At 37.6% G+C, this 26,780-nt stretch overlaps 1 protein-coding gene across 2 annotated transcripts in view; it reads right to left on the reverse strand.

Moving 5' to 3' along the window:
* Positions 1-26,780, reverse strand: part of Dpp10 (dipeptidyl peptidase like 10) — a 720,356-nt gene that overhangs the window by 354,121 nt on the left and 339,455 nt on the right. The window contains exon 4 of one of the 2 annotated variants that reach the window (XM_006980956.4): positions 20,610-20,704. The exons of the other annotated variant lie outside the window; for it this stretch is intronic. Within the exon in view, the coding sequence (XP_006981018.1) occupies positions 20,610-20,704 (95 nt within the window). The remainder of the gene's footprint in view (positions 1-20,609; positions 20,705-26,780) is intronic. 2 annotated transcript variants of the gene reach the window in all.

A 26,780-nucleotide genomic window follows, 5' to 3' on the forward strand; every position in this document is an offset into this window, starting at 1 on the left:
GGATAATGTGCCTACTGCACAAGAGCAAGACTCTGAGTACAGATCACCGGTACCTATGTAAAAGCCAGTTTTTTTGATGTACACTTGTGAGGAGAAAACAGGGGCATCAAAGGTTCAATGGCCAGTTAGTCTAGCTGAAGTGACTAGCTCCAGACTCTAGAAATGCTGTCTCAAAACCACAAAAGATGGCAGGCAATTGGGGAAGACACCAGTGTTAAACTTTGGCTCCACATCTACACGCAACAGCAAGTGCAGCTACATACATGAATGCCTATACCACAGATACAGGAAAAATTGTGGTGTGTGTGTGTGTGTGTGTGTGTGTGTGTGTGTGTGTGTGTGTGTGTGTGTGTACATGTATGCATGTATGATTTTAGAGACTGTAAAAGTTTTGGGAATACTATAAATTCTGGATCTTTTTTTTTTACTACAATGCTTTATAGCATTTCTGAAATGATGCTCAATAAATAAGATATTTGGACTGCATTTGTCTAATAGCAAATTACTGCAATTCTTGCATTCTGTAGAAATTTCTTTATTAAAAAGATTTTGTTAATTGAATTTGTTATATGACAATTTGATTAAAGTATGAAGTGTATTATGAATACTTTATCCTCTCACCATCACTAATGCCCCTTCTACCCCTCTTGACACCTCTCTTTCCTACTATTCTCTTTCAAATGTTCATTTTTTAGATCCATTAAGATTAAACATTATTATCTATGTGACCATGGGTTTTAACTATCTAGTGGAGACCAGTGGCATGCTGTAGGGTGCACAACTGAAGACAATAATTGCTCTTCAGCCAGAATCCATTAGCAGCTAATGCTTTAGCAGGGAGGGATAAGACTACTCTATTCATAATTCACTATCGATGGTCCCAGTTATGAGTGTTTGAGTTAGAAAAAATTTGCATATATGGAGTGTGTGAATGTGTGTGTGTGTGAGAGAGAGAGAGAAAGAGAGAGAGAGAGAGAGAGAGAGAGAGAGAGAGAGAGAGAGAGAGAGAGAGAGAGAGTTGTTGATACCTATAACTTCAACTTCTTCCTACTAAGTTTGCAAAAGGTGCAGAGCTGAAAGGCATTTCTTCCTTTTCTTCTCTTGTCAGAAAGAGAGAATAGCTTTGCCATCTTATGAAATAGACAAATGGTAAGATTAATCTCTGTCTTCCTGTTCTTAAATATCCTGGCTCAAATGAAGCCCAAGGTTTGATTAAGCTACTTAGCTTCTATGGTTTTAAATTTTATTATTTTTAAGTTTATTTTGTTAGCAAAGCTGAGGAAACATTTAAGGGTTGCATTGCCAAATACTTCTCAGAGATATACTTGAGTCAGACAGTGTCTTAGATAGGGTTTTTTATTGCTGTGAAGAGACATCATGACTATGGCAACTCTTATAAGGAAATATTTAATTGGATTGGCTTGCTTAAAGTTTTAGAGTTTCATTCCATTGTCATCATGTTGGGAAGCATGATGGCCTGCAGGCAGACACAGCGCTGTCTACATCTTGGCTTGCAGGCAGCAGGATGTCAACTAAGACACTGAGTGGTTCCCTGAGAATAGGAATCCTCAAATCTGTCCCCACAGTGACACACTTTTTCCAACAAGGTCATACCCACTTCAGCAAAGCTACACCTCATAATAGTTCCATTTCCTATGATATCATGCATGCCAATTACATTCAAACTACCACATTGCACTCCCTGGTCCACATAAGCTTGTAACAATATCATAATACAAAGTGCATTTAGTCCAACTTCAAATTTCCCATAGTCTGTCACAGTCTCAACAATGTTCAAAAGTCCAAAATTCAAAGTCTCTTCTGAGATTCATACTATCTCTTAACTGTAATACCCTATAAAATAAAAAGACAGATCACATACTTCCAACATATAATGGCACAGGACATGCATTGCCATTCCAAAATGTAGGGAAAGGAATACAATGAGAAAATACTGGACCAAAGCAAGACCAAAAACAAGCTGGACAAACTCTTTATCTCCATATCTGATGTCAAAATGCTCTTCAGATTTTCAGCTTCATTTATATCTGTTGACTGCAACATACTTCTTTATTTTGGGATGGTTCCATTCCCTGTTAGCAGCTCTCCTTGGCAGGTATCCCATAACTTGGGCATCTCTAACATCTTCAACTTAACAGTTTCATGCAATGACCTCTCTACTAGGGCTTCATTCAGGGACACCCCTGACTTCTGTCTGGCCTCAGCAACTTTCTTTAGGCATGAAGGCAAAATCCATAATCCATTTATTCTTTCCTTAACTTAAATGAGAACCATGTGGCCAAAGCTGTCATGTTCTGCTGCTTAGCGAGGCTGAAACATGGCCCCCTCTTTCAATTACATCTTTACCAGCTTTTTGCATTTCATTGCCCAAGCTTGGCTGTCCTAAAACTTGTTCTGTAGACCAAGGTGTCCTCAAACTTAGAGATCCACCAGCCTCTGCCTTCCCAGTGCTAGGATCCAAGGTATGCCCCACAATACCGGCTCTAAAGTTTTATTTAGTTTCTTTCCACAAGTTAGAGACTTAGCTCACTGTGACCTTGATCAAAGGTCACCACTCCCTATATTTCATTTCTTAATCTGTTTATCTCCTTAAACACAAAATTTAGCTCTATTCTACTTCCTGATGATCTTTTTCTCCCTAAAATTTTCATTTTGCAATTTATGCTGCTCAGTTTGCTCCTTTTCTTTTTTCCTTCCTTCCTTCCTTCCTTCCTTCCTTCCTTCCTTCCTTCCTTCCTTCCTTCCTTCCTTCCTTCCTTCATCCCTCCCTCCCTCCCTCCTTTCCTCCCTTCCTTCCTTTCTTCCTTCCTTCTCTCTTTCGTTCTCTTTTTCTTTTTTCCTTCCTTCCTTCCTTCCTCTCTCTCTTCCTTCCTTGCTTCCTCCCTCCCTCCCTCTTCTTTCTTTCTTTCTTTCTTTCTTTCTTTCTTTCTTTCTTTCTTTCTTTCCTTCTTTCTTTGTTTCTTTTTCTTTCTTTCTTTCTTTCTTTCTTTCTTTCTTTCTTTCTTTCTTTCTTTCTTCTTTCTTTCTTTCTTTCTTTTTTTCTTCTTCAAGATAGGGTTTCTCTGTGTAGCTTTGGAGCCTGTCCTGGAACTTGCTTTGTAGACCAGGCTGATCTCTAACTCACAGAGATCTGCCTGCCTCTACCTTCTGAGTGCTGGGATTAAAGGCGTGCACCACCACTGCCCAACCAAGTTTTCTCCTTTTCATTATAAACCTTCAATAGGGTTACCACTAGACACCACATGACAGCATCTACACTAGGCTGTTTTGAGACTTCTTCTGCCAATGGAATTAATCCAACTCTGTTCACTTTAGTCTTAGGCAGACTTTTTGGAGAAGGGTAAAAGGCAGCCACTTTCTTCACCAAAATATCACAAGAATGATTTCTAGGCAACAAACTAAAATTCTTTTGCTCTGAAACTTCTTGAGTTAGCCCTCCCCCCCACACACACACAGTTCATCAAATCACACTCAGTACCACTGTCTTCCATGTTCCTACCAATATGCCCCATTAAGTTCTTAAAGCATTCCACTGCTTTCCTAACCCAAAGCACTAAAGTCCAAATTCCTACAAACAAACACATGCTCTGACCTATCACAGCAATATCCCACTCCTGGTACCTGTCTTAGGGTTTCCTATTTCTGTGAAGAGACACCATAACAACTCTTACAAAGAAAACATTTAATTGGGGCTGCCTGCTTAGAGTTTTAGACATTCACTCCATTATCATGTCAGGGAGCACGTTTGCATGCAGGCAGATGTGGTGATGGCTATATTTTGGCTTGCAGGCAACAGGAAGTCAACTGTGACACTGGGCAGTATCCTGAGCATAGGAATCATCAAAGCCCCACCTCCTGATAGTGCTACTCCCTATGAGAGTATGGTGGTCAATTATATTCAAACAACCAGAGACAGGTAGCCTAATTAATTTACTATAGATTTTTATCTACAATTCCTTCCATTTTTTTATAGCAACAAATGACAGTTACAGACCTACTATGAGAATTAAATTACAGGCAATAATTTCATGTGTCTAAATATTACTTTTATGTATGCGTGTCTCTGTGTGTGCACATACCACAGTGTATTGTGTCCACAAAACACAGAAGAGTAGATTGGATCTCTGGGAGTTATATATGGTTGTGACCTGCCCAATGTGAGTGCTAGGAACCATACACATGTCCTCTATAAGAGTAATAAGGATTCTTAACTATTGAACCATCATTCCAGATCACAGACACTTTTTAACTTTCTAGTGAATGAAGGATTTTAATGAGTTTCAGAATAAATTAAAATGTCTAATAACAGTATAAAATATAGTATCCAATATGGAAGTCTTACCCCTGAGAACTTAGAAAAATCATCACAGTATGTAGAATTTGTGATTCAATCTCACAATTAAATGAATTTAATTCACTGCCACAGTGAAATCACATTCCGTCAGTCAAATGATCATGGGAAAGTCTATCACTGCAGAGACATCAGTAACAGGAAATAGGATATGCTATTTTTAGGTGTGTGGTCAATGCATTTTGATATTACACACTGAATTTCTAGTTCACCTTTCCTTTTGTTTGTCAATAACTCTGCTATGAATTGACCCTACAAATACATTTCAAAAAATGGTATACAACATTATTTTGTTTGAAAAAGACGTGTAATAAGTAAATAAAGAAATGATAATACATCACACAAGGTAATTTGACTCAGTCTTTGAATGCTACTAAAAGGAAAAATATTTTAAAAATCATACATGTAAATTATATTACTAAATGTACACAGATAGAAGGTCTAGTTCATTTGATAGAGTGCTTGACTATTAGGCAAGAAGCCCTGGTTTCTATCCCCAACATGTCATAAATTGACTGTAATAGTATATACTTGTAATCCCAGCCATCAGAAGGTAGAAGCAAGATCAAGAGTTCAAGGTCATCCTTGGCTACATAGTGAGTTTAAGGTACGCATGGAATAGATGAGACCCCGAGAAAGAGAGAGGGAGTTGGAGAAAGGGAGAAGGTAGAAAGGAATGCTTGTGCCAAATAGTGGAAACTGGTAATACCACTATATACAAAGACACAACATAATGTGCATATCTACACATGAGTGTGTATATCTTGGGAGATTGTACATATTTAAACCTATAAAGTTAGACACAGATGAACTATCATGGACAGGTATAGATATTCACAAAAGTACCTTCAAAAAGGAGTACTAAGGGACCACAAGGAAAACATTTCTATTATATATTCAGACCAATATATTTGACCAATTGTGCTGAACATCTTCCTGTGAAGATTGAAATGTTTTGTGGTTCAAAATCAGATTTATAAAACAAGTACTTTGAGCCCCTAAACTAGAAACTCCAACCAGTTCTTCATTCTGAATTGTTAAAGACAGATTGTCATGTATCCCAGGCTAGCCTCAAATTTACTATGTATCTGAAGATGAACTGAACTTCAGATCTGGCTGCCTCTACCTCCCAATGACTGGGATTGCCAGAAAATGCCCCATGCCTGGTTTATATGGTGCTGTATATGGAACTAGGGCTTCGTGCATGCTAAGAAAGCATTCTACCATCCTAGGCAAAAACCAACCACCCTCGTCACTGTTACATTTATAAGTAATACATATTAATCATGGGTGAAGTTGTGTGTAATAAAACAATGAAAATAAAAAAAAGAAACACAAATAAAAATAGACCCTGATTAATTTGTGAATTATACAAATGGGTCCTTTGTTTTTTGAAATAATGGGCTTGCAGTGAATATTATCTGTTTTCTTTGGGTTGACTTAGGAACTACCATAAAAGCTGTATGCAAATGTGTAGTTAATCTGCACACGCACAAGAGAACATTTTCTTTATAAGTAACACAGTAAGATTCTGAGTGAGTTTTTTTTTCCCCTTTACAATTGACACCAGTCTAGCCTCTGTAACATGAATCATTAGAAGGTCTTATTAATAAAAACAAACCTGGAGCAAGGTATTGGGGTGATTGCTGGAAGATCAGAGAAGCAGAACAAGCCACAGCCACCTCACTTTGCCAATTCCTCAGCTTATCCTGTTTCCTCAGACTGGAAGCCTCTGAGTCCTCATCCAGAATGAATCTCAGCTGAACTGTTGCTCAAAAGTCTAAAAGTTTAACCAAACCTAGTTCCTGGTTTTCACGCCTCATATACTTTTCTGCTTTCTGCCTTCACTTCCTGGGATTAAAGACATGAGTCACCATGCCTGGCTGTTTCCAGTGTGGCTTTGAACTCACAGAGATCCGAATAGATCTCTGCCTTCAGAATGCTAGAATTAAAGGTGTGCAACCATCATTTTCTGGCCTCTGTATCTAGTGGCTTTTCTGTTCTCTGACCCCAGGTAAATTTATTAGGGTGCACAATATTTTGGAAAACACAATATCACCACAGGCGTCTTTGTTTATAATCAAGTCCATCTCCTTACTCATTCTCCACTGCTTATAATTATACTTCTTTAGGTAAAAATGCTCTTCACAATTTCTTAAAATGTAATGCAATGATTTCTTAAAAAAATATTGCAATAAAATTATTTATTTAACTTGGGCATTTTTCTCCCTTGACATTTTGCTTAAGTCAATGCTACATACCAGAGGCATATTTTCCCTCAGACACTTTTGTTTTCTTTTTATGCTTCTTAATAGAAAAAGAATGCAATCATTGGTGCACTAACAAAAATAGATTTAAGCCGTGACTCTAACAGTGCTAGAACATTTGCATAGTATACCAGAGGCCATAGGTTCATTCCCCTGTACTGCCAAGATAAACAGATTTACAACATATGTGTTCTAAGAGGCATATTGAAACAGTAATACAAATTTTAAAAAATAATATGAATATACTCCAGGAGTTTTAAAAAAGGCTATAAAAGCTTTGTAAAGTCATAGTGTGGAACTGATACTAGGTGGGATTCTCCTCAGTTTCTCCTATCTCATGTCACTCAGTCTGTTGATTTTCTGAAAAAGTAGTTGAGGAGGTTCCAATGAGTCAGTTAACTCAAGAGTCAATTCTAATTTCCTCGCTGCTGCTGTGATGAAACACTCTGACCAAAAGCAACTTAGAGGAGGAAAGGTTTTATTGATCTTACACTTCCAGGTCACAGTCCATCACTGAACAATGTCAGGGCAGGAATTTAAAGCAGGAACTCAAAATCAGGTATGGTGGTTATTATAGGCAGGACTGCATCTGACAAAATTCACTCATAGCCAAGAAAATAATTGAGAAACTGGAAGAAGAATGATGTTGCTGGCTCACACACAGGCTTGCATGTAACTTGCTTTCTTCTACAGGATCACTTCCCTAGAAATCGTACCACTCACATTGGGATGGGCCTTCCTGCAGCAATTAATAATCAAGATAAGTCCCCTCTCAGACATGCCCATCATTCAATCTGAATTAGGAAATTCCTCAATCAAGATTTTTCTCTCATATAACTTTAGGATAGATAAAGCTGACAATGCTAATTCAGACAGAGTAACTGGTAATGGTGATTGATGGTGATGATGATTATGATAGAGCTAAGTGATAATGATAATGATGCTTATAGTGGTTGGAAAGAAAATGGCCACCAAAGGGAGTAGCAACATTAGGAGATATCACTTTGTTAGAGTAGATGTGGTCTTGTTGGAAGAAGTGTGTCACTGTGGAGGCGGGCTTTAAGGTCTCATATGTGCTCAAGCCATGCCCAGTGAGACAGTCTAATTACTGTTATTTGCATATCAACATGTAACTGTTTCTTCTCCAGCACATATCTGCCTGCATACTGCCATGCTCCCCAACATGATGATAATGGATTAAACCTCTGAACTATAAGCCGCCACTTCAATTAAATGCTGTCCTTTATAAGAATTGCTGTTGTCACAGTGTCTCTTCACAAACATAGAAACCTTTACTAAGACAACGATGATGATGATGATGACACAAGGTACTCAAGATGGCAACATTTAAGTAATTTTATTTCAGAATGGAAATGTGATTGTATTCATTATGGAGAAAACATTAAATATCATAAAGAATTATTGTATTGAGTTCTAGAGTTCAACAAATAATTAAAGAATATTATAGGGTATAAAATGGACTAAAAAGTCTTGAGACAGAGATGAGAAAGAAAAAGGAGCAAAGACAAATTTCAAAAACTTGTGACAATTATTTTCCCATTAATGAATGTTCATTGTCCTCTTCAAGAGGGTCAACAAATTCAGAACTGATTAAAAAAAAAACTAAAATAGACTTTGTGAGAATCATATGAAAAAAACAAACAAACAGAAAGGTAATCATGAAAATAGGAAGAGAAAATGACATCACATATATGGAATCCCTGTGAGAGTCATCGACTAAGAAGCCATTTAAGCCCTATGGGAAATGCCCTACTTTTGTTAAGCATTAATGAAAAATACTATTTACAAAGAACTCTTCCCTGAGAAAAGCAGAGTTCAGGAATGGGGATAGTAGGGGTTTTCCAGATATGCAGAGCATCAGAGTACCCATGGCCATCAGACCCTCCCTGGGTGAGACTCTGGGATGGAGGCAAAGAGGACACAGGACAGCAGCTTCAGCCATAGGAAGATGCAAAATAAATTACAGAAGATGACTACATGGACTTATGAAAAGCAGAAAACACTTTTATATAAATCCCTACTATTGATTATAGATAATAGTTGCATAGTCACTAATTATAAAGTAGTATTGGTTGTGTGTGGTTATATATATATGACAGCGCTGGAAGCAAACATACAGAGGAGAGAGATGTAATGGAGGGATGGAGGGATTTGTGTGTGTGTACTACTGAAGTAGATATTTAATATATTTAATAAAACACATATATTTTAGACAATAATATAGAAGCAGGAGCTGGAGAGATAATCTCAGCAGTTAAGAGCACTGACTGCTCTTCCAGAGGGACCGTGTCATTATTAGATTCCAAGCAATGACAAGTCTGTAACTCCTGTTTCAGGGGAGCTGCTGTTGTTCTCTTCTGACCCCATAAACACTACACACACGTGATACACAGAAATACATGCAAGAGCAACACAGACACACATATTCTTTTTAAATTAAACTACAGACATTATCAAATAAGAAATCTGCATTTCTAATACATAAAGAAACAATAAAAATACAATACACCAGTTTAAAATAGGCAAATAATTTGAACACAGAGATCTGCAAAAAAAAGTGTGGAACTGGCTAACAGACATCTAAGATCTGCAAGCTTTTTACTAAATTATTGAAATAGAAATTTATTTTTTTTTCATTTACCCATACTCAAGAAAAAAAATCTTAAGTGGAAATTTCCAGAAATAGGAAAGTACTGAATTAAAAGTCTGTTTATTTTCCATTTTACATAACAAGGAAACATCTCATACTATATTTTTCCATCCCATGAAAAATGTCGCTCATCCTCTGTGAAATTAATCCATGCTGTGCATGTTATCCACTGTTACTCTTATCAGATATCTTGGTTATAAGACTGACTGTTCAAATGTCTAGATGCTTGGCATTGATGTGTGAATGAGAAAGGTACCTCATAGCCTTGTGTATTTGATTATCTGTTCTCTACTTATTGCTGCTGTTTGGGAAGGTTATGGAAAGTGGAATCTTGTTGGGAAAAGTGGGTCACTTGTGGCAGATATTGAGGGTATATAGAGTAGTCCAAATTTCTTTCTCCTATTTCCTGTATGTGGTGGTTTGAAAGAAAATGCCCCCCAAAAGGAGTGGCACTATTAAGAGGTGTGGCCTTATTAGAGTGAGTGTGGTCTTGTTGGAGGAAGTGGGTTACTATGGAGGTGGGTTTGAGGTCTCATATATGCTCAAGCCACACCCAGTGAGACAGACCACTTCCTGTAGCCTGTGAGTCAAGATGTAGAACTCTCAGCTACCTCTCTAGCATCATGTCCCTCTGCCTACTGCCATACTCCTTGCCATGATAATAATGGACTAAACCTCTGAACTGTAAGGGAGCCACCACAATTAATGTTTACATTTGTAAGAGTTGCTATGGTCATGGTGTCTTTTCACAGCAATAGAAACCCTAACTAAGACACTATGTAAGGATAAAATGCTACCAGCCAGCTTATTTCTGTTGCCATGCTTCTCTGACTCTATGCCTTTGAAACTACAGCCCAAACAAACCTTTTCTTTCTGAAGTTGCTTTCGCCAAGGTATTTTATGACAACAATAGCAAAGTAATAATTACACCTGGGTTCAGGTATCTCTAATTTTATCTAATAAAGATCTCATTGCTCAATAACTGTGATGCAGGCCACTGAATATATTTGAAGGTAGCTATAAAAGTGCTACCTTTGGACAAAAAAGGGAGAATTTTCAGTTCAATAAGGGTAAGACTCTCATGTTGAGTTGCTTAGAACTAAAGGAACTTTCTGTCTGAGATGCTACGATGCAGGAATGTGGGCTAACGTGCTGCCAAACCTTACACCTCAGAAGCCATAGGCAGAGCAAGGCAAATGTGTGGCATCTGTGGGCAGAAGAAGTGAACTGAAGGTACATTCCATTGCTTCAAAGCAGAAACAACTCTGTAGCCTAGACTGGCCGAAAACCCACTAAGCAGCCCAGGCTGAATAGGTTTTGACAGACATGGGCATCTATACCAGGCTAAACCTCATATTTAAACTAGATCATTTGTTTCAGATCAACACAGGGAAATGGGAAAGAGACATGGAGTGAAGATGAACAGTGATAAATATTACAGAGTGGTGGGAGAGGGGTAGTGTTCATGTCTGTGTGTGTTTGTGTATATGTGTGGTTGTGAGAATGAAAGAGAGAGAGAAAAAAAGACAGAGAGAAAAGAGATGGAGAGCACAGATTGAGATACAGAGAAAGTGAGATAGAAAGAGATCACACACAAAACTCAATGTTATTTGGAAAGAAATAATTGTGGCATGGGTAGTAGAGATTGAGACATTTAAATTATGATAAAAATCCAATTTGGTCAAATTAAGGCAAATTAAATAATTAAAACCACACATTGCTCTTTTTCTCTTAAATGTGTGTGGTCATATTTTCCTGATTAGATGGTGCTAAAACACATAGTTCAATTATTAGACACCTGCAAGTAGATCTACATCTATCTATCTATCTATCTATCTATCTATCTATCTATCTATCTATCTATCTATCTATCCATCCATCTATCTACCTACCTACTGCTATCTATCTATCTATCTATCTATCTATCTATCTATCTATCTATCTATCTATCTATCTATCTATCTATCATCTGTAGTCTGTTTGTCACCTGTTAATCCTCTAGGTAGCTAATATTGATCTACCTAACAGAGGTGTGTGTGTGTGTGTGTGTGTGTGTGTGTGTGTGTGTGTGTGTGTGTAATTAAAGCACATTTTCTGGTGTTTGTTAAAGTATTTATGGCAATTTATTTTTTAAAAACAACAACAAATAACCAGTCAAACAAAAAGGTCACAACGTTTTCTTGGCTGATGGAAAGGTGACTCAGTTGCTAAGATGCTAAGAGCACTGGCTGCTATTCCAAAGGCCCTGAGTTCAATTCCCAGCACCTACATGGTGGTTAACAATCATATATAACTCCAGTTTCAGGGATTTTGGTTTCCTCAGGTAATGCAGAGACATACATCCTGGCAAAATGCCTATACACATTAAACAAAAATTAAGTCTTAAAAAAATTATTTTCCTTATGTTATAAACTATTAAGAGTGGGAACTAACTGTGCTACAGTTCCCCCAGTGTTCTTGAATGATAGCGCTCAGTGCTAGGCATATAGAGAGCTTCATTTGTGTAATTGTGTATTAAAAAGAACAAAAACAATAATAAATAAGAAAAACTAAAATACCAAACAACATTTCTTTTATATCTTAGACTTTTTTAAAATGACTTTGAAAGCTGAGCAGTGGTGTCAAACACCTTTAATCCCAGTACTTGGGAGGCAGAGGAGGTGGATGAGTCTAGCCTGGTCTACAAAGTGAGTTCCTGGACAGTCAGGACTATCCAAGGAAACTCTGTCTCCAAAAAACACAAACAAACAAGCCTTTGGAAGAGATTTTGGGTGTGTTAGAAATGACACTGGATAAGGAGTCAAGCTATTTTTTCCCTTCCTCTCAGGGCTGCTCTAGATGTCTGTTTTCCTAAGCCTCAATTTCTTGATAAACAGTTGCGGGAGCTGAGAAAGCTTTGTGACAGTATGATGGACTGCTGTTATCAATCTGTGCTTGCCAAAATCCAGAGCCTCCTTGAACTCATGTGTCTCACAAGCAGAGTCAATATTAATTTACTGTGTTTCCACTATGCTTTCAAAATGTATGTGTTTTTTGCACTAGGAGGTTTCATAATCCACCCTCCCCGACCCCACACAGGGTTCTGCATCACTTAGCTACAGAGTTTGAACATTCCCAAGGGCCAAAAGAGAGGGAGAGGTCACATTACCAGCTTCAGAACTCTCAATTGTCTCTTGAAAATGTATTTTGTTTGCCTAAATCACCATAAATGAATATACAATTGGATATATGACTGCATAATTAATATTAGCTTTTAATTTCATTTTATTAAAATTATTGATTTTATCTTTCTTTCTGAAACAGGGTCTCATTCTGTATCTCAGGCTGACCTAGAATTTATTCTACTTTTCCTTTCTTAAGGTCTTGAGTCCTGGATTACAGGTACAAGTGATCATGTTCATATATTATCATTATCTTACTTAGTAGAAAGACTACACATATATGCTATTACACAATTATTCTACATGAATATTATGCAAAGACTAAATCAAGACACTTAACATGATTTTAAGCCAACTTATCTGTTAGTCTTGGCAGTCAGACATTAGAAATATATTCTCCATACTTCCAAAATACACATTATCATTAACTGTGGTCACCCAACTGTGCAATAAATCTAAAAACTTACTTTCCTGTCTAAGTTAAACTTTCTCCAATGAACATTCTTTAAAAGTTTTAATTAGCTTTCCATGACTTGGAGTTAGCCATATGTGAAATTATTCAGAAATGAAATGAAAGCCTGAACCAGCCATCAGATGGCCAAAGGTGTCTAAATATAGTATCAGATTGCTCCAAATTGACTGGTGTGGCTACATATTAGAATGCTGGCTTCTCAGGAGGTCAATATTCAAAGCAATGGCAGATTCTGACTCATGTTATCATCCAGCTCTTACCTGATGTACACCTTCAGCCTCAGATGGACCAAAGGAAGACCTACACGAAGGCAGTTGTTGGAAGTCTAAGTATTACTGCACGTCTCCAGGATAACATTAAGAAGAAGGAGTCCTAAGCTCTCATTTAAATGTTTAAGCATGTTTTGTCTAATAAAGGAAAATGACATTCATTCCAACCTCTTGGTTTGATCAAAGGAAGATGTTCAAATGTATTTATTTGCTGGGTTTATTAGTAACAATGGACACTATTAATAATGCTTTCATTTAAATGTATTTTATTATTATTATTATTATTATTATTATTATTATTATATGAGAGAGAGAGAGATGTACGTTGGGGTGACTGTGACATAGCATCTGTGTGGAGGACAGAAGACAGCCCTGTGAAGTCAGTTCTCCTTTCCATTTTATACAGGTCCTAAGGACAGAACTCAGGTTTGCATTCTTGCATGCATGTCTCTTTACCAAATGATTCATCTTATCTGCCCTTGAGAATAACTCCAACTGCATTGTCCTGGTGAGTGATACCTTTGCAGAATTTATCCTCTAGGTTATTCTTAATGATAATTTAGGGTGGAATATTTGGATATATTTTAGCCTCATTCTCCTCAAAGGGAGGCATTTGTGTATAACTCTGACCAAGCTATAACATACTGTCCTTGAAATACATGGAGACAATGAAGTATCTTCTCATATTTTAAAATAAAATTTAAAAATAAATGTGTGCACAAGATGTGTATGGAGACAAACAAAACTTCCAACACTGATTTTCCCCTTTTATGTTCATCATTCTGAAAACTGTATCATAATTCATCTTGTATTCACAATGGCACAGCAAAGAACACAATAAAGAACATCATAACCATTATGAAAGTTTATAAGCCAAGAGCCTTAATGTAGACTGATCCCATTTATATGCTCCAAAAGAAATACACACTCACTAGATTTAGTCTGTGTTACTATTTTTGTAATAGTCAATAGACAGTTGAACCAAGTCTGTCTAGCTACAATTTTTCTTGGAATACATTCTCTTCCAACATATGACTTTATTTCATATTGAGATTAATTTTAATGAATTTATTTAAACATGTATTTTAAGACTTATTTTCAGCCGGGCGGTGGTGGCGCACGCCTTTAATCCCAGCACTCGGGAGGCAGAGGCAGGCGAATCTCTGTGAGTTCGAGGCCAGCCTGGGCTACAAAGTGAGTTCTAGGAAAGGCGCAAAGCTACACAGAGAAACCCTGTCTCGAAAAACAAAAAACAAAAAACAAAAAACAAAAAAAAACAAAAAAACAAAAAAAAGACTTATTTTCATTGTTTTAATTATGCATTATTAGTATGTGTGTCTGTAGGTGGGTATTACACACAAGTACTGGTATTTACAGAGGCCAGAAGTATTGTATTCCCTGAGGCTGGAGATACAGAGGGTTGTAAGCCACCAGATATGGGTGCTGGGAAATAAACCTGGGTCCTCTGGAAGAGTAGCAAGTGCTCTAAATCACTGATCTGTCCCTCTAGCCCCTTAAAATATATTTTGAAAGGTTAAAATGCATACACTCATCTCTTGGTTATTACTTTCTATAGTAGGAACCCTCTTAACATTTAGGTACATGAAACTTGGATACATATATATTTCCAAGCCCTTTTTAATTTCTGAAAGTGATTGGACAGAATGACATATGGCTTTTGTTTGTTTGTGTAAGACTACTGCCAATGCTCACATTGTCAATAATAAGATCACAGCCAACACATAGGTTATGTTTGTCATGTTGCTCTGTGTGATCTTTTGTATGAATTAGTTCTGGCTCTAGAAATAACACTTATAAATAACTAGACTGGTTAGGAAGAGTTTTGGAGCTAAAACTTTTTCATCCTAATATTTAGGGAGTGGTAAATTTTCAGGACTCTTCTTCCTTAGAGTTTCACCTACCTCAACTCACAAAGAATGCCATGGGGCCATTAATTTATGGAAATTATGTATTTTTAACAGCTATGCCCAATATTATTCTGACTCAGATTCCTCAACCCACCATTACATTACACAACTTAAAATAACCAGTAATCATATTTAAGATATGTTTAAAATATGGAAGGAAAAAGTGGTATCAAATTGTCTTAATTTTAAAAGAAAATCAGGAGCTTGACATGATATGGGTGTGACACACTCTTGCTGCTCTTGAAGAGGGGACAAAAGTTGGGTTCCCAACATCCACATAAGGCAGCTCACAACTACCTATGACACTAGCTCCAGGAGATCTAATGGTATCTTCTGAGCTCCATGAACAATGAACACTCATGGCATACACATAGACACCAGAATAAAAGTTAAAAAGGCTTTTTAAAACTAGATAACTTGCCATATTTTAGTGTAACATGTATTCTAAGCCTCAGACTATTCTGCTATGCACTGGAAATAATATTTATCAATAAAGTTTCTCAAATGGTTTGCTACTATTTTATTAGAAAACTTTTCATTTTATTAGAAGCCCTTTCAGTTATAATTATTATCATGATTATTTACAACTACAAGTAAAACATTTCTCATTACACAAAGAAATTACTTCTTAGTTCTAATAAATTCTTTTTAATAAAATGACTTAGGAGAGATGCTAAATCAAAATATTAACCTAATAGAACTATAAAAACCGAATTGTCCTTAACAATACTATCTTAGTGTTGGAAGAAAATGGTTTTAAAAATATCTTTTGAAACTATATCTATGTACCTTGCTTTTTGTTTCCTGTCTCTCAAGTTTTGGTTAACTAGTTGCAGCTAAACATTGGTTTCCTTTTTCCTAACTTTTACTTTTCTCCCTTATCTCCATTGCATTCTAACCCTGCTGTGAGTCATAAACTGTTGAACTGGATTGTGTCACTTATGCATTTAAGGACCCTCTGCATCATAGACTAATAGTAATTTCAACATTTGCTGAATGTGGCTGTGCTAAGATTTGCAGGTAAAAGAGGAGAATAGGAATAGACATAACAAGAATTTTAAAAGAGTAAGTCACAAGCATAGTTAAACTTCATTAATTAGCACATGGAGGATATATTAATGAGCTGAGATGGAATACTATGCACTAATTAACTAACCAGTGGAATATATATTAATGAGGTGAGATGGAATACTATGTACTAATTAGTTATCACACAGAGGATATAATAACGAAATGAGATGGAATACTATGCACTAATTGATTAGCACATATAGCAAATATTAATAACGTGAGATGGAAGAGTGCGCACTAATTAATTATCACATGAAGAAATGAAGTACTATGCACTAACAACACAAGACTTGGGATGATACAATGATAAACTCAAAAGTTTTTTCTTGGGATGTTAAGGGCCCTAAAAAATAACTAAAAATTATAAAGGAAATAAAAACAATTTATGATAAAAATAAATATTTCATTCATGTAAACTAGGCAACACAACTACCAGTAATCAGTCCCACACAAGAATATTCCCACACTGGAGCTCAAGACCTAACCTCACAAATTTGACTGGGTGACAACAAACTCCTTCCAAAGGTTACCTACAGGGAAAGAAAACACTGAAAATGTGTATGATCTTTGTTTCCTAGAGGAATGCTACAGAATATCAACCACACTGACTTCACTTTGGACTTCATGATCATACCCTTACCATGACCAATCCCCTCTTCCTTATTACTGTCTTATCCTATGGAGAGCTTTCTTTCCACTATTATACAGTCTCTCAATGGATCTTGTACCTTCACTCATGTCCCTGCAGACCAGTGGTCCTTCACCTGGTGAAAAAATGCTAAAGGCTGCCTTATGATTCTTTCTATAATCTTTCATGAAGGTTGACATTATCTTCCCAAAGGAGGTTCATTCTCTTAGACAGTAGACAATGCCTTTTATATAATTTCTCTCTCCCCTGTGTTCTATGAAGAGTGGGATCCACAGATAAGTAGGAATTGTTTTATTATCTTAAAGCAAAAATGTCATTATTCTTTCTTATTTACTAACTTTATTGTAATTTTATTATTTTGTGTGTATATTTGTGAATGTTCTTACATATGTGGATGTCAGATATGTGGAGGTCAGAGGACAACTTGCAAGAGTAAGTTCTCTCCTAACACCATGTGGGTCCCAGCAGGGATGAAAAACAGGTCTTCATGCTCTCTGTGTGCTGCTAGCCACTTCATTTTTCCTAATGACTCAATTATTTACACACACACACACACACACACACACACACACACACACACACACACATTTATAACTGTCAGTTACTTAATGGCTATAACTGTCAGTTACTTAATGGCTTTGTCTCCATGGTTTGTTCAGCCTCTTCTTAAAAAAAGTTTATCTTGTATGTAGGTATTTTGTCTACATGCATGTATGCCAGAGAATCAAGTACAGCCTAGTGCATACTAACGGGAGAAGAGGACATCAAATCCCCTGTAACTGGAGTTACACAGTTGAAGCCACCATGTAGATGATTGAAATGAAACCCAGTTCCTCTGGAAAAGCATTCAATGCTCTTAACCGCTAAGCCTCCTTTAGTATATAATCCAGTACCACCCTTTGGTAGTTTAAATGTAATCAACCCTCATAATCTCATAGGGAGTAGGGCTATTAAAAGGGGTAGCCTTGTTGGAGTAGGTGTGCTCTTTCTCGAGGAAGTGTGTCACTGTGGAGGCGAGCTTTGAGGTCTCACTAATGCTCAAGATGTCACCCAGTGTGTCATTCTACTAGCTGTTGCCCTCTAAAAAGATGTAGGTAGCACTGTCTGCCTACATGCCATGCTCCCCACCATAATGATAATGGACTAAATCTGTGAAACCGTAAGCTGTCACCTCAATTAAATGTTTTCTTTATACGAATTGCTGTGGTCATGATGTCTCTTCACAGCAATGAAAACTCTAACTAAGCCACACCCATAATGGGCTGGCACCTCCCACATCAAACATCAATCAAAATGTTTGACAAGCCCACAGACCAATCTGATGGTGATAGTAATCCTTTGCAAGATGTTCCCTCTTCCCCAGGGTCTCTAGGAGGTATCAAGATGACAATGAAACTAACCAGACAGACCCCATCAATTATAAAAGTATGCACAGCAATCAATGAGATTCAAGCATAAATAATTGCCTTGCAGCAAAGCAAAGCCAAGGAACAAGAAAGTTCACTGCTGGATCTTAAGAAAGCTTTAAGTGGTAACACAGAGGAGATGTATCATAAAACACAAAGAAAAATAACATCCCTAAATACATTCTATAAAGAGAAAATTACACAAAATTATATAAGATGCAACATAAAAATTTATAGTCCAATTTACCATCTAAATATAGATAAAATTTTTCCAATAAAACATCTGCAAAACAAATTCACAAATGCATTCCTAAGATCATACATGTCCTGGTTGGTTTTAAGTGTCAACATTCATAACCTAGAAACACCTGAAAGGTAAGCCACATACATCAAGATAGTATGTGGGCCAGGCTGTGAAAGACTGTCTTGATTGTTAATTGATATGTGGGTGGTTCCAGCCCACTCTGAGAATCACCATTCCATAGGAAGGTGGTCATGCACTGTATATGTAAATTTTAGCTAAGCATAGGTTTGCTTTCTAGCCAGCCAGCAGCACCCTTGGGTTTCCTAGCTAACTTTGGCTATGAAGTGATTTCCTTGGGCAGTGATGTATAGAGTAGCAATCAGTCCAAGCTTTAGTTCTTCCTTGAGCTCTTCCTTAACTTTCTTTAATGAGAAATTGTCACCTAGTATTGTAAGGAGAACGAACCCCTTGCTCCTTTAAGTTGCTTTAGGTCATGGTACTTTATCACAACAATAGACAGAAAACTAGAACAATATACCACGACCAAGTAACTTTCATTCTAAGGTTTCAAGATTAGTTCAGCAATATGCAAATGGGTAAACGAAATGCCACACATCAGAGACAAAAATCACAAGATCAGCTCATACAGAAAAATATTAGACAAAGTTTTGGCAAGCTGTTTCATGATAACATCCCTGAAGAAACCAGGAGTAGAAGGAATGTACTTCAACATAAAAAGGCCATATATAAGATGATACCTAACTCTATGCCAAATGGGGAAACTGAAAGCATTTCCTCTAAAATCAGAAAAAAACAAACAAAACAAAACTATTTTTCCCAGCCTCACTCAATGTTATGATCAAAAGTCAATTATAGCAGTGACACAAGAAAATAAAATCAGAATAAATAAGGAAGAGTTTTTAATTCTTATTCCTATTGTTATTCCTATTGCTGGTGACAAAATCTGATACTTAAAAGGCTTTAAAATCTATGTGAGAAAATACTTAGATTTGATGAACCTATTTAACAAGGTAGATTGCTTGGTTGCTAAAATGTTTCCCTTGCAAATATGAGGCCCTGAATTTAGATTCCTAATATCCATGTAAAAAGTTGCACGTGACAGTGCACACTGGTAATTTCAGGGCTAGAAGAAAGCAGATTGATTTCCGGAGCTTCCTGGCTATCCAGGATAGCAAACTGGTGAGCTCTGGGTTCAGCTAAGGGAACTCATCTCAAATATAATGTGAAAAACAATTGAGAAAGAAGACATCAGATGTCAATCTTTGTCCTACACACACACACACACACACACACACACACGCACACACACACACACACACTCACACACAGGAGGGTTGGGGAGAGAAATAGACTAACTTAACAAGAAATAGAATGTATAATAAAGTAACTTCAGGGGGTGAAAGACTGCTACAATAAACCTTCAATGTATGGAAGAAAGTAATAAAAAGACGCTAAACCTGTACTAATTGATAGTTAAGATTAATATTTTAAAAAATGACTACATTACCCAAAACAATCTACACATTTGATGCAATCAGTACAGGAATTCCAATGAATTCTCCAAAAGACTAGAAGAAAAAGCAAACCTAATGTTCTTATAAACACAAAGATCAGCAATAGCATGGCAATATTAAACAGCAAGAAAGATGCTAGACGTATTGTGGTACCTGTTCTCAAATTATCGTATAGTACTGTAACTAAACCAGCACGGTTATTATTAAAGAAAAAAAAAAACAATCACACAGAACAATGAAAGAGGCCCCTGTAATAAACCCCAGAGCCACTGTCACCTATCCCTGACTACAGTATAAAAAACAAACATTTGACAAGAAAAGACACCTCTACAACAAATGTGCCAGGGGAAACAAGGCATTACCATAGAAAACACTGAAACCACCTGTTAGAGGAGAAGATGGAACAGATGGGGAAAGCATTTTATCCATATCTTATGATATCCCAGTCCCAACTCCCTACCTGAGATGCTCCACAGGTACTAGAGTTGGGTTACAGATACTTAAGTACTAATAGAGAGGTTGTTGATGAGCACTGAAATGCATCACCAATTATTCATTACTTACAAAAGTGGAGTTTTCCAATAACAATGTGGTAGCGTTTGTTTCTGTGTTCAATTTAATGACGTGTCCACTGTCAGTTTTATATACCACATCTGTATCTGCAACAACAAAGACATTCATAATTGGCAAATGCATCAAGATAATGAAATATCTGTAAGGGAGAAAATGTGTATAATAAACACACATTAGAACCACCATTGTCAGCCTTCAATAACCCCAGCAGATTTCTGCACTTGGCTCACATTAATCCCATGGAAGTATCAGGAAACCTGCCTAACACATGCTTCATTGTGCAATGAACACAGGGTTAGTGAGAAGGCTACTCCTTTTCATAGCATAACAAATGGAAATTAATTAAAATATAGGCAATCTGCCACCCATTTTGAAAGGAAGGAGGCAGAATCAACACCCTCCAGCTTCCAAAGGAAGCCATCCTTCTTTATCTACAATGGAGTGTTTAGATTACAAGAGCTGCTGATTTACCATCACTTCACAATGCTAAGTTAATCCACACAGAACTACCCTTCTGCAGACTCAGGCCTCTTTCCAGTCCTCTGTCTCCATATGATTCCCACTCAACTACATCCCACTTGGGTCAGAGAATCCTTTCTCTGGTATTTTACTAGTTTTGTATGAGCACAGATCAAAACCACCAAGGCTATTATCATACCATCCAATCCATTTGGAGAACTTTAGAAGATAGTTTTTATTTGAAATAATTATTTTGCTTTTAGATGGCTATTTTTGTACATATTTGTTGGTTAATTTTTATCAACTTGACACATAACTATGTGTAGCTGGGAAGAGGTGATTTCTATTGTGGAATTGCCTCTCTCAGATTTGCCAGTGAACAATCCATATAGTGGCACCACCTACAGTAGACTAGGTCTTCCCCCTCCTACATCAATCACCAATCAAAAAAAAAATACCCCACAGCCCTCCTTCATTTCTGCAATCAACTGCCAATAAACTGCTTCTTGATAGTATTAACTTTGTTTATAAACATTGTATCCATGAAGAGCAAATGACATATTCACTTTAAGATGAAGCATTCATGGTGTATTTTCTATTCTTTTCATCTCTTCCATTCCTTCCTCCCCCAAATTGTAAAAGCAAGACAGGCTATGTGTGTTCCTTGTTTGGTCTTACTTACTGATCCAATCTCCTGTTTTCCTGTGCTCAGTGACTGTGGATTTGATTAAATAACTTTACTCCCCTCGCACTCATTATTCTTCCCCTTGATAGACCTACTCCAGACTCCTTTATTTTCATGAGCAAATCACCATAGACTGGTAAGAAGAACTAAATAGCATGCCCTCAACAAACATGTCTCCATAGACATTTACTGCACTGTTAGCCAATTCTATACCCTTGCACACATTCCTTTTGCATCATAGAGATAAATATAGCCCCCAAATCCTCAAAGTAGTTTCCATCTCAGAAAGCATACACAAAGTAGAATCTTTTTTTCTTTATTTTTTCTTCTTTTTTTTAAATTTCACATAAATTAAATACTTTAATGAGGCAAAATGATAGAGACAGAAATCAGAAAAGTGACCAATTCCCAGAGACAAGGAGGAGAAAGCAACATATAGTTGATATTCAATAGGCACACAGTTACAGTATGTGATGGTGACAGCTCTGGACGTGAATGATGGTTGTAGCAGAGACAAGAAAGTGTGAGTATACTTAATGCCAGTGAGAATCTTAAACATGGCTGATGTCTGAGGTCCTATAGATAAAGCAAATCTAAGAGTGTGCTTTTATTGTGAACAGTCCTAGGCCAATAGAAGGGAGAAAATAATCCATACTATGTGGTCTCTCACAGGAAGTAACCCTAAGTAAGATATGAGATTTTTTTTATTAAGGATACAGGTAGGAATATTAATCATTATTTCTCTTAGAACCAAAGTAGAAGGAAATGAAGCTTGAACAGATAAGGACTACACTTAACATTGATTACTTTAAAGTCAATTTTGTTGGATAATTGGATTTGAGACTTGTGAATACAGTTCCATGTTGTGCCCACAAATTTTTACTCCTGGTCTTTACATTTCGTTAGAGGAAAAACTTGCCATTTTTAATCCTTGTGTAATTCTTTAGCTCAATATAGAACAAAGATCTCATGAAAAAATACAAAACCACTTGATATCTGTCTGTATTCATTGGCTTTCGAGCCATTCTTTCTGAACTAGTTTTCTGAATCTTACGTTCTTCCACACTTACTGTTTGACTTATAACCACCAGAGAATCTGCCTGGGGCTTTCAGAGCTTCTCTTGCTGGATTAATAAGCAACACTGTAGCAAAGGCATCTCTAAACTGCCTTTTACCTTGTTTGATATTAGGCAATGAAATATGAGTGACTCATCAATGAGTGAAGTACCTTAACATGGGAAGATTACTCTAGGTATGCTTCAAGCATCCTTAAAACACAGCTTTACACATGCCTCTACAGTACCTTGATTAAATAATCTTTCCTTCTTTTCAGCTCACTGAATTCTAAGCACCAATTATCCTAAACACATATTCAACTCAATCAGCTCCTGAAAAGGAAAATATTTGACAGGATAGCTTTGCTGTCTTGCTCCCCAAACCAAATGCTTGCATTTGCAGTCTCTAACACTCATAAACAAACATGGCTGCCATATCGGCCCAATCCCTTTGCTCCCTATAATTTGAATAACAAAAAGAAATACATAGCAGGAGTTGGAGAGATGGCAGTTAAAAGTTCTTGATTCTTTTTCAGAGGGCCCTGATCAATTCCCACCATCACATGGCACTCAAAAATGCAACTCCAGTTACGAAGGATCTATCTGGGTTCTATGACCACTGCACATGTATAGAGCACAGCCATATACCGAAGTAAAACACCCATAGACACAAAAATAAAATATTTTTAAAAAAGCAGTCCATACCAGTATATCCTTGTTTAAGATTTTTCAGATAAAAAGCCTGTAATTTGTACCTCTTCTACCCAAAGCCAAGAGCAAACATTTCACATAACTTTGCTCTCAATGTGGTAGAAGCATTATAGTCCCAGCAGGGGAACATAGGAGATGACTCAGTTGTAAAGCTTCATGAAATGTGTCTCAAACAACCAGATTTTCACATTGAAACAACTGCTCTGGCTATTTAAACTCTATCCCCTGTGATGGTTGATAATGTTTGGCAAGTTGACAGGATCTAGAAATGCCTTCGAGGTAAAAGTCTGCAAGGGATCGTCCAGGTTAGGTTAACTGAAGTTGTGAGGACTCACCACTCCAGGGGTTTAGAATTACATCAAATGTAAAAAGCTAGCTGAGCATTGGAATTCATATCTCCTTGTGACCCGTCCAGCAGGCCAGGTTATTCGAGGGTCTCAAGGAGGGACTACCTGAGAATCAATGGGGGCGAGAGGGAAAGGAGACCAAGCGCGTGAAGAAAGACAGAGTCAGTCTGAGTTGCGTCAAGGTCTCGTTTATTGGCTGGGGCTTGAGGCTTAAAAGCAGGGGCTTCAGGCAGGGAGGGGGAGCAGGGGAAGAGAGGGGAGGAGAATGGAAAATTCTTGAGGTCGCTTTGGTCCCCGGCCTTGCAGGTGGCCGATAAGCACCCGTCCAGGAAGTTTATCTAAAAGCACGTCTCATGGTTTTGGCTAGAGCATCTTCTCTTTTTCAAGGCCTGCTGGAGCAAGAGAAAACTTACACAAAGTTCAAGACACAGTTTGCCCAGTTGCCCAAGGTTGGTCTCCAACATCCTTGCTCTCTGACCAGGTGTCAGGAAGAGCGTCAGCTCCCACAACAACATCTTCTCATCAGGATGTGGACTATATCCCCTGAAATGCAGGTTGAAATAAACTCTTCATCCTGGAGACTGCTCTTTGCAGGCATTCTCATGCAGCAATGAGGAAAATAACTAATATAGAAACCTGACCTAAGAAGTGGGACTAGGTCTGTGATAAACGATGATGTCATTTGCAGGCCTTTGAAGCGGGATTGCAGGAGGAAGGTGTAAGAGATGTGGACTTTAAACTAGAAAAGCCCTAGACTGTTTCAAGCAGATCCTAACAGGCCATCCTAGTAGGACTATGGAAGACCAGACTGCAAGAGCAATGTGGATAGTAGAGGCTTGGCTTGTGAGGGTTTGAAGGGGAAGAAGAATTCTGAGTAACTAGGCTAAGATCCATTTTTGTACATATGGCCAGAGGATCTGGCTGAGTTCTGGCTATGCCCTAAGAACTTGTGTGAGGCTGAATTTCTAATAAGTGAACTAATTGTTTGGCAGAGGAAATAGTAAGACAACATCACATTGTGGTTGTATGGTATTCCTCAAAATATTATGCACCCTAATAATCTTATCTGGGGTCAGAGAACAGAACAGCCACTAGATACAGAGGCCAAAAAAATGGTGGCACTCATGCCTTTAATCCTAGCACTCCAGAGGCATAAATCCCTCTGGATATCTGTGAGTTCAAGGCCACATTGGAAACAGTCAGGCATGGTGACACACGCCTTTAATGCCAGAAAGTGAGCCTTTAATCCCAGGAAATGAGGGCAGAAAGCAAAAAGGTATATAAAGCATGAAAACCAGGAACTAGAGCTGGTTAAGCATTCAGGCTTTCAAGAAATAGTTCAGCTGAGATCTATTTGGATGAGGATACAGAAGCTTCCAGTCTGAGGAAACAGCATCAGCTGAGGTACTAGCAAGGTGAGGAAGCTGTGGTTTGTTCTGCTTCTCTGATCTCCCAGCATTCACCCCAATACCTGGCACCAGGTTTGATTTTATTAGTAAGAACTTTTAAGATTTGTGCTACATCACATTCAGGCTATGGCATGGCTACTGATTGCTATTTTTATTCATATCTATAGCGGGATAGAACAAAGAGAAATGAAAAAAAATGTATGTTTTGCTTCTAGGAAAGATGTCTGAGCAAATTCAAAATCATAGACAATAGGAATGGTATCCTAAGAGTCAGGGTGCACCAGTTAAAAATTCTAACTTAGAAGAAAACAAATCCATTTGAAAGGAGAGTTTCTGAACTGAGATGTTACCTACTCCATAATAGCTACCAAGGCAGAGAGAAGCAACTTTGGTCCATTGGGGCCCAGGCTACATGTCAACCTGGCAGAAGAAATGGTATTACTGTCAATGGACTTCTGGGATGATAGATAGGAAAGATGGAAGAATGAAGGGATCATGGAGGCAAACACACAAAGCTTCCAAAAGGCTGCTGAGAGCATTTATGTATTAAATTATAGGTTCAGATTCTCTGAAAAGATGCACTGTGGGTGGAGAACACATTGCATGAAGCTAGGAAGACAAAGCCTATGGTAAAAATATAGACACTAGGATGTCAGCAATACAACAGTCATGGGAAGTCCATCAAGGAAAGCTGCAGGCATGGAAAGAAGCTGGAAGCTGGACCAAGAGAGCTGCTATGTGTGGTGGAGAAAACAGGGCCAGACTGGAGAGGTTACCTGCTCTTTGGAGCACAGACAATGCCCTCATGCATCTGAAAGATTTGAAGATTTCTCTGTTGAGTTTGGTTCTTGCTTTTGTCTGATCTTTCTTTGCTTTTTCTCTGTTCTGCCCTTTTGGAGTGGGAATATTCATCCTACACTGTTGCATACGGAAAACATATAACTTGTTCTTGATTTTATAGCCAAGACTTAAGAGATTGTCTTACATCTTAGAAGAGACTTCTACTTTAAATGTTTATACAGTGTTGGACTACTAAAATCGATGATGATTTTCAATGCACTTTGTATTATGGAATATACTGGCTTAAAAGTGGTATGTTTGAATGTCAAATAGACAAGAATAGAATTGTCATGGCTTGTACCAATCATAAACCTGAATAGAGCTAGAATTACCTTGAAGACAAATTTCTGACTGTATCTATGAGGGCCATTCTAGATTAGGTTAACTGAGAAGATACATCTTTAATGTTGGTAGCACCGCCCCATGGGCTGGACCAAATAAAGAAGGAGAAACTATTTAACGCAAACATTCATTTCCGTCTGCTTCCTAACTGCGAATGCAATATGACCAGCTGCCTAACTCTCCTAACATTATGTTTACCTCAGCATGGAGGATTATCCCCTTCAGCTGTGAACCGAACCAAACACTTTCTCCCTTAAGTTGCTTTGTTACAGATATATTTTGTCACAGCGATGTGGAAAATAACTAATACAGAA

This window comes from Peromyscus maniculatus, chromosome 11, assembly GCF_049852395.1.
Source record: "Peromyscus maniculatus bairdii isolate BWxNUB_F1_BW_parent chromosome 11, HU_Pman_BW_mat_3.1, whole genome shotgun sequence".
Classification (NCBI taxonomy): Eukaryota; Metazoa; Chordata; class Mammalia; order Rodentia; family Cricetidae; genus Peromyscus; species Peromyscus maniculatus.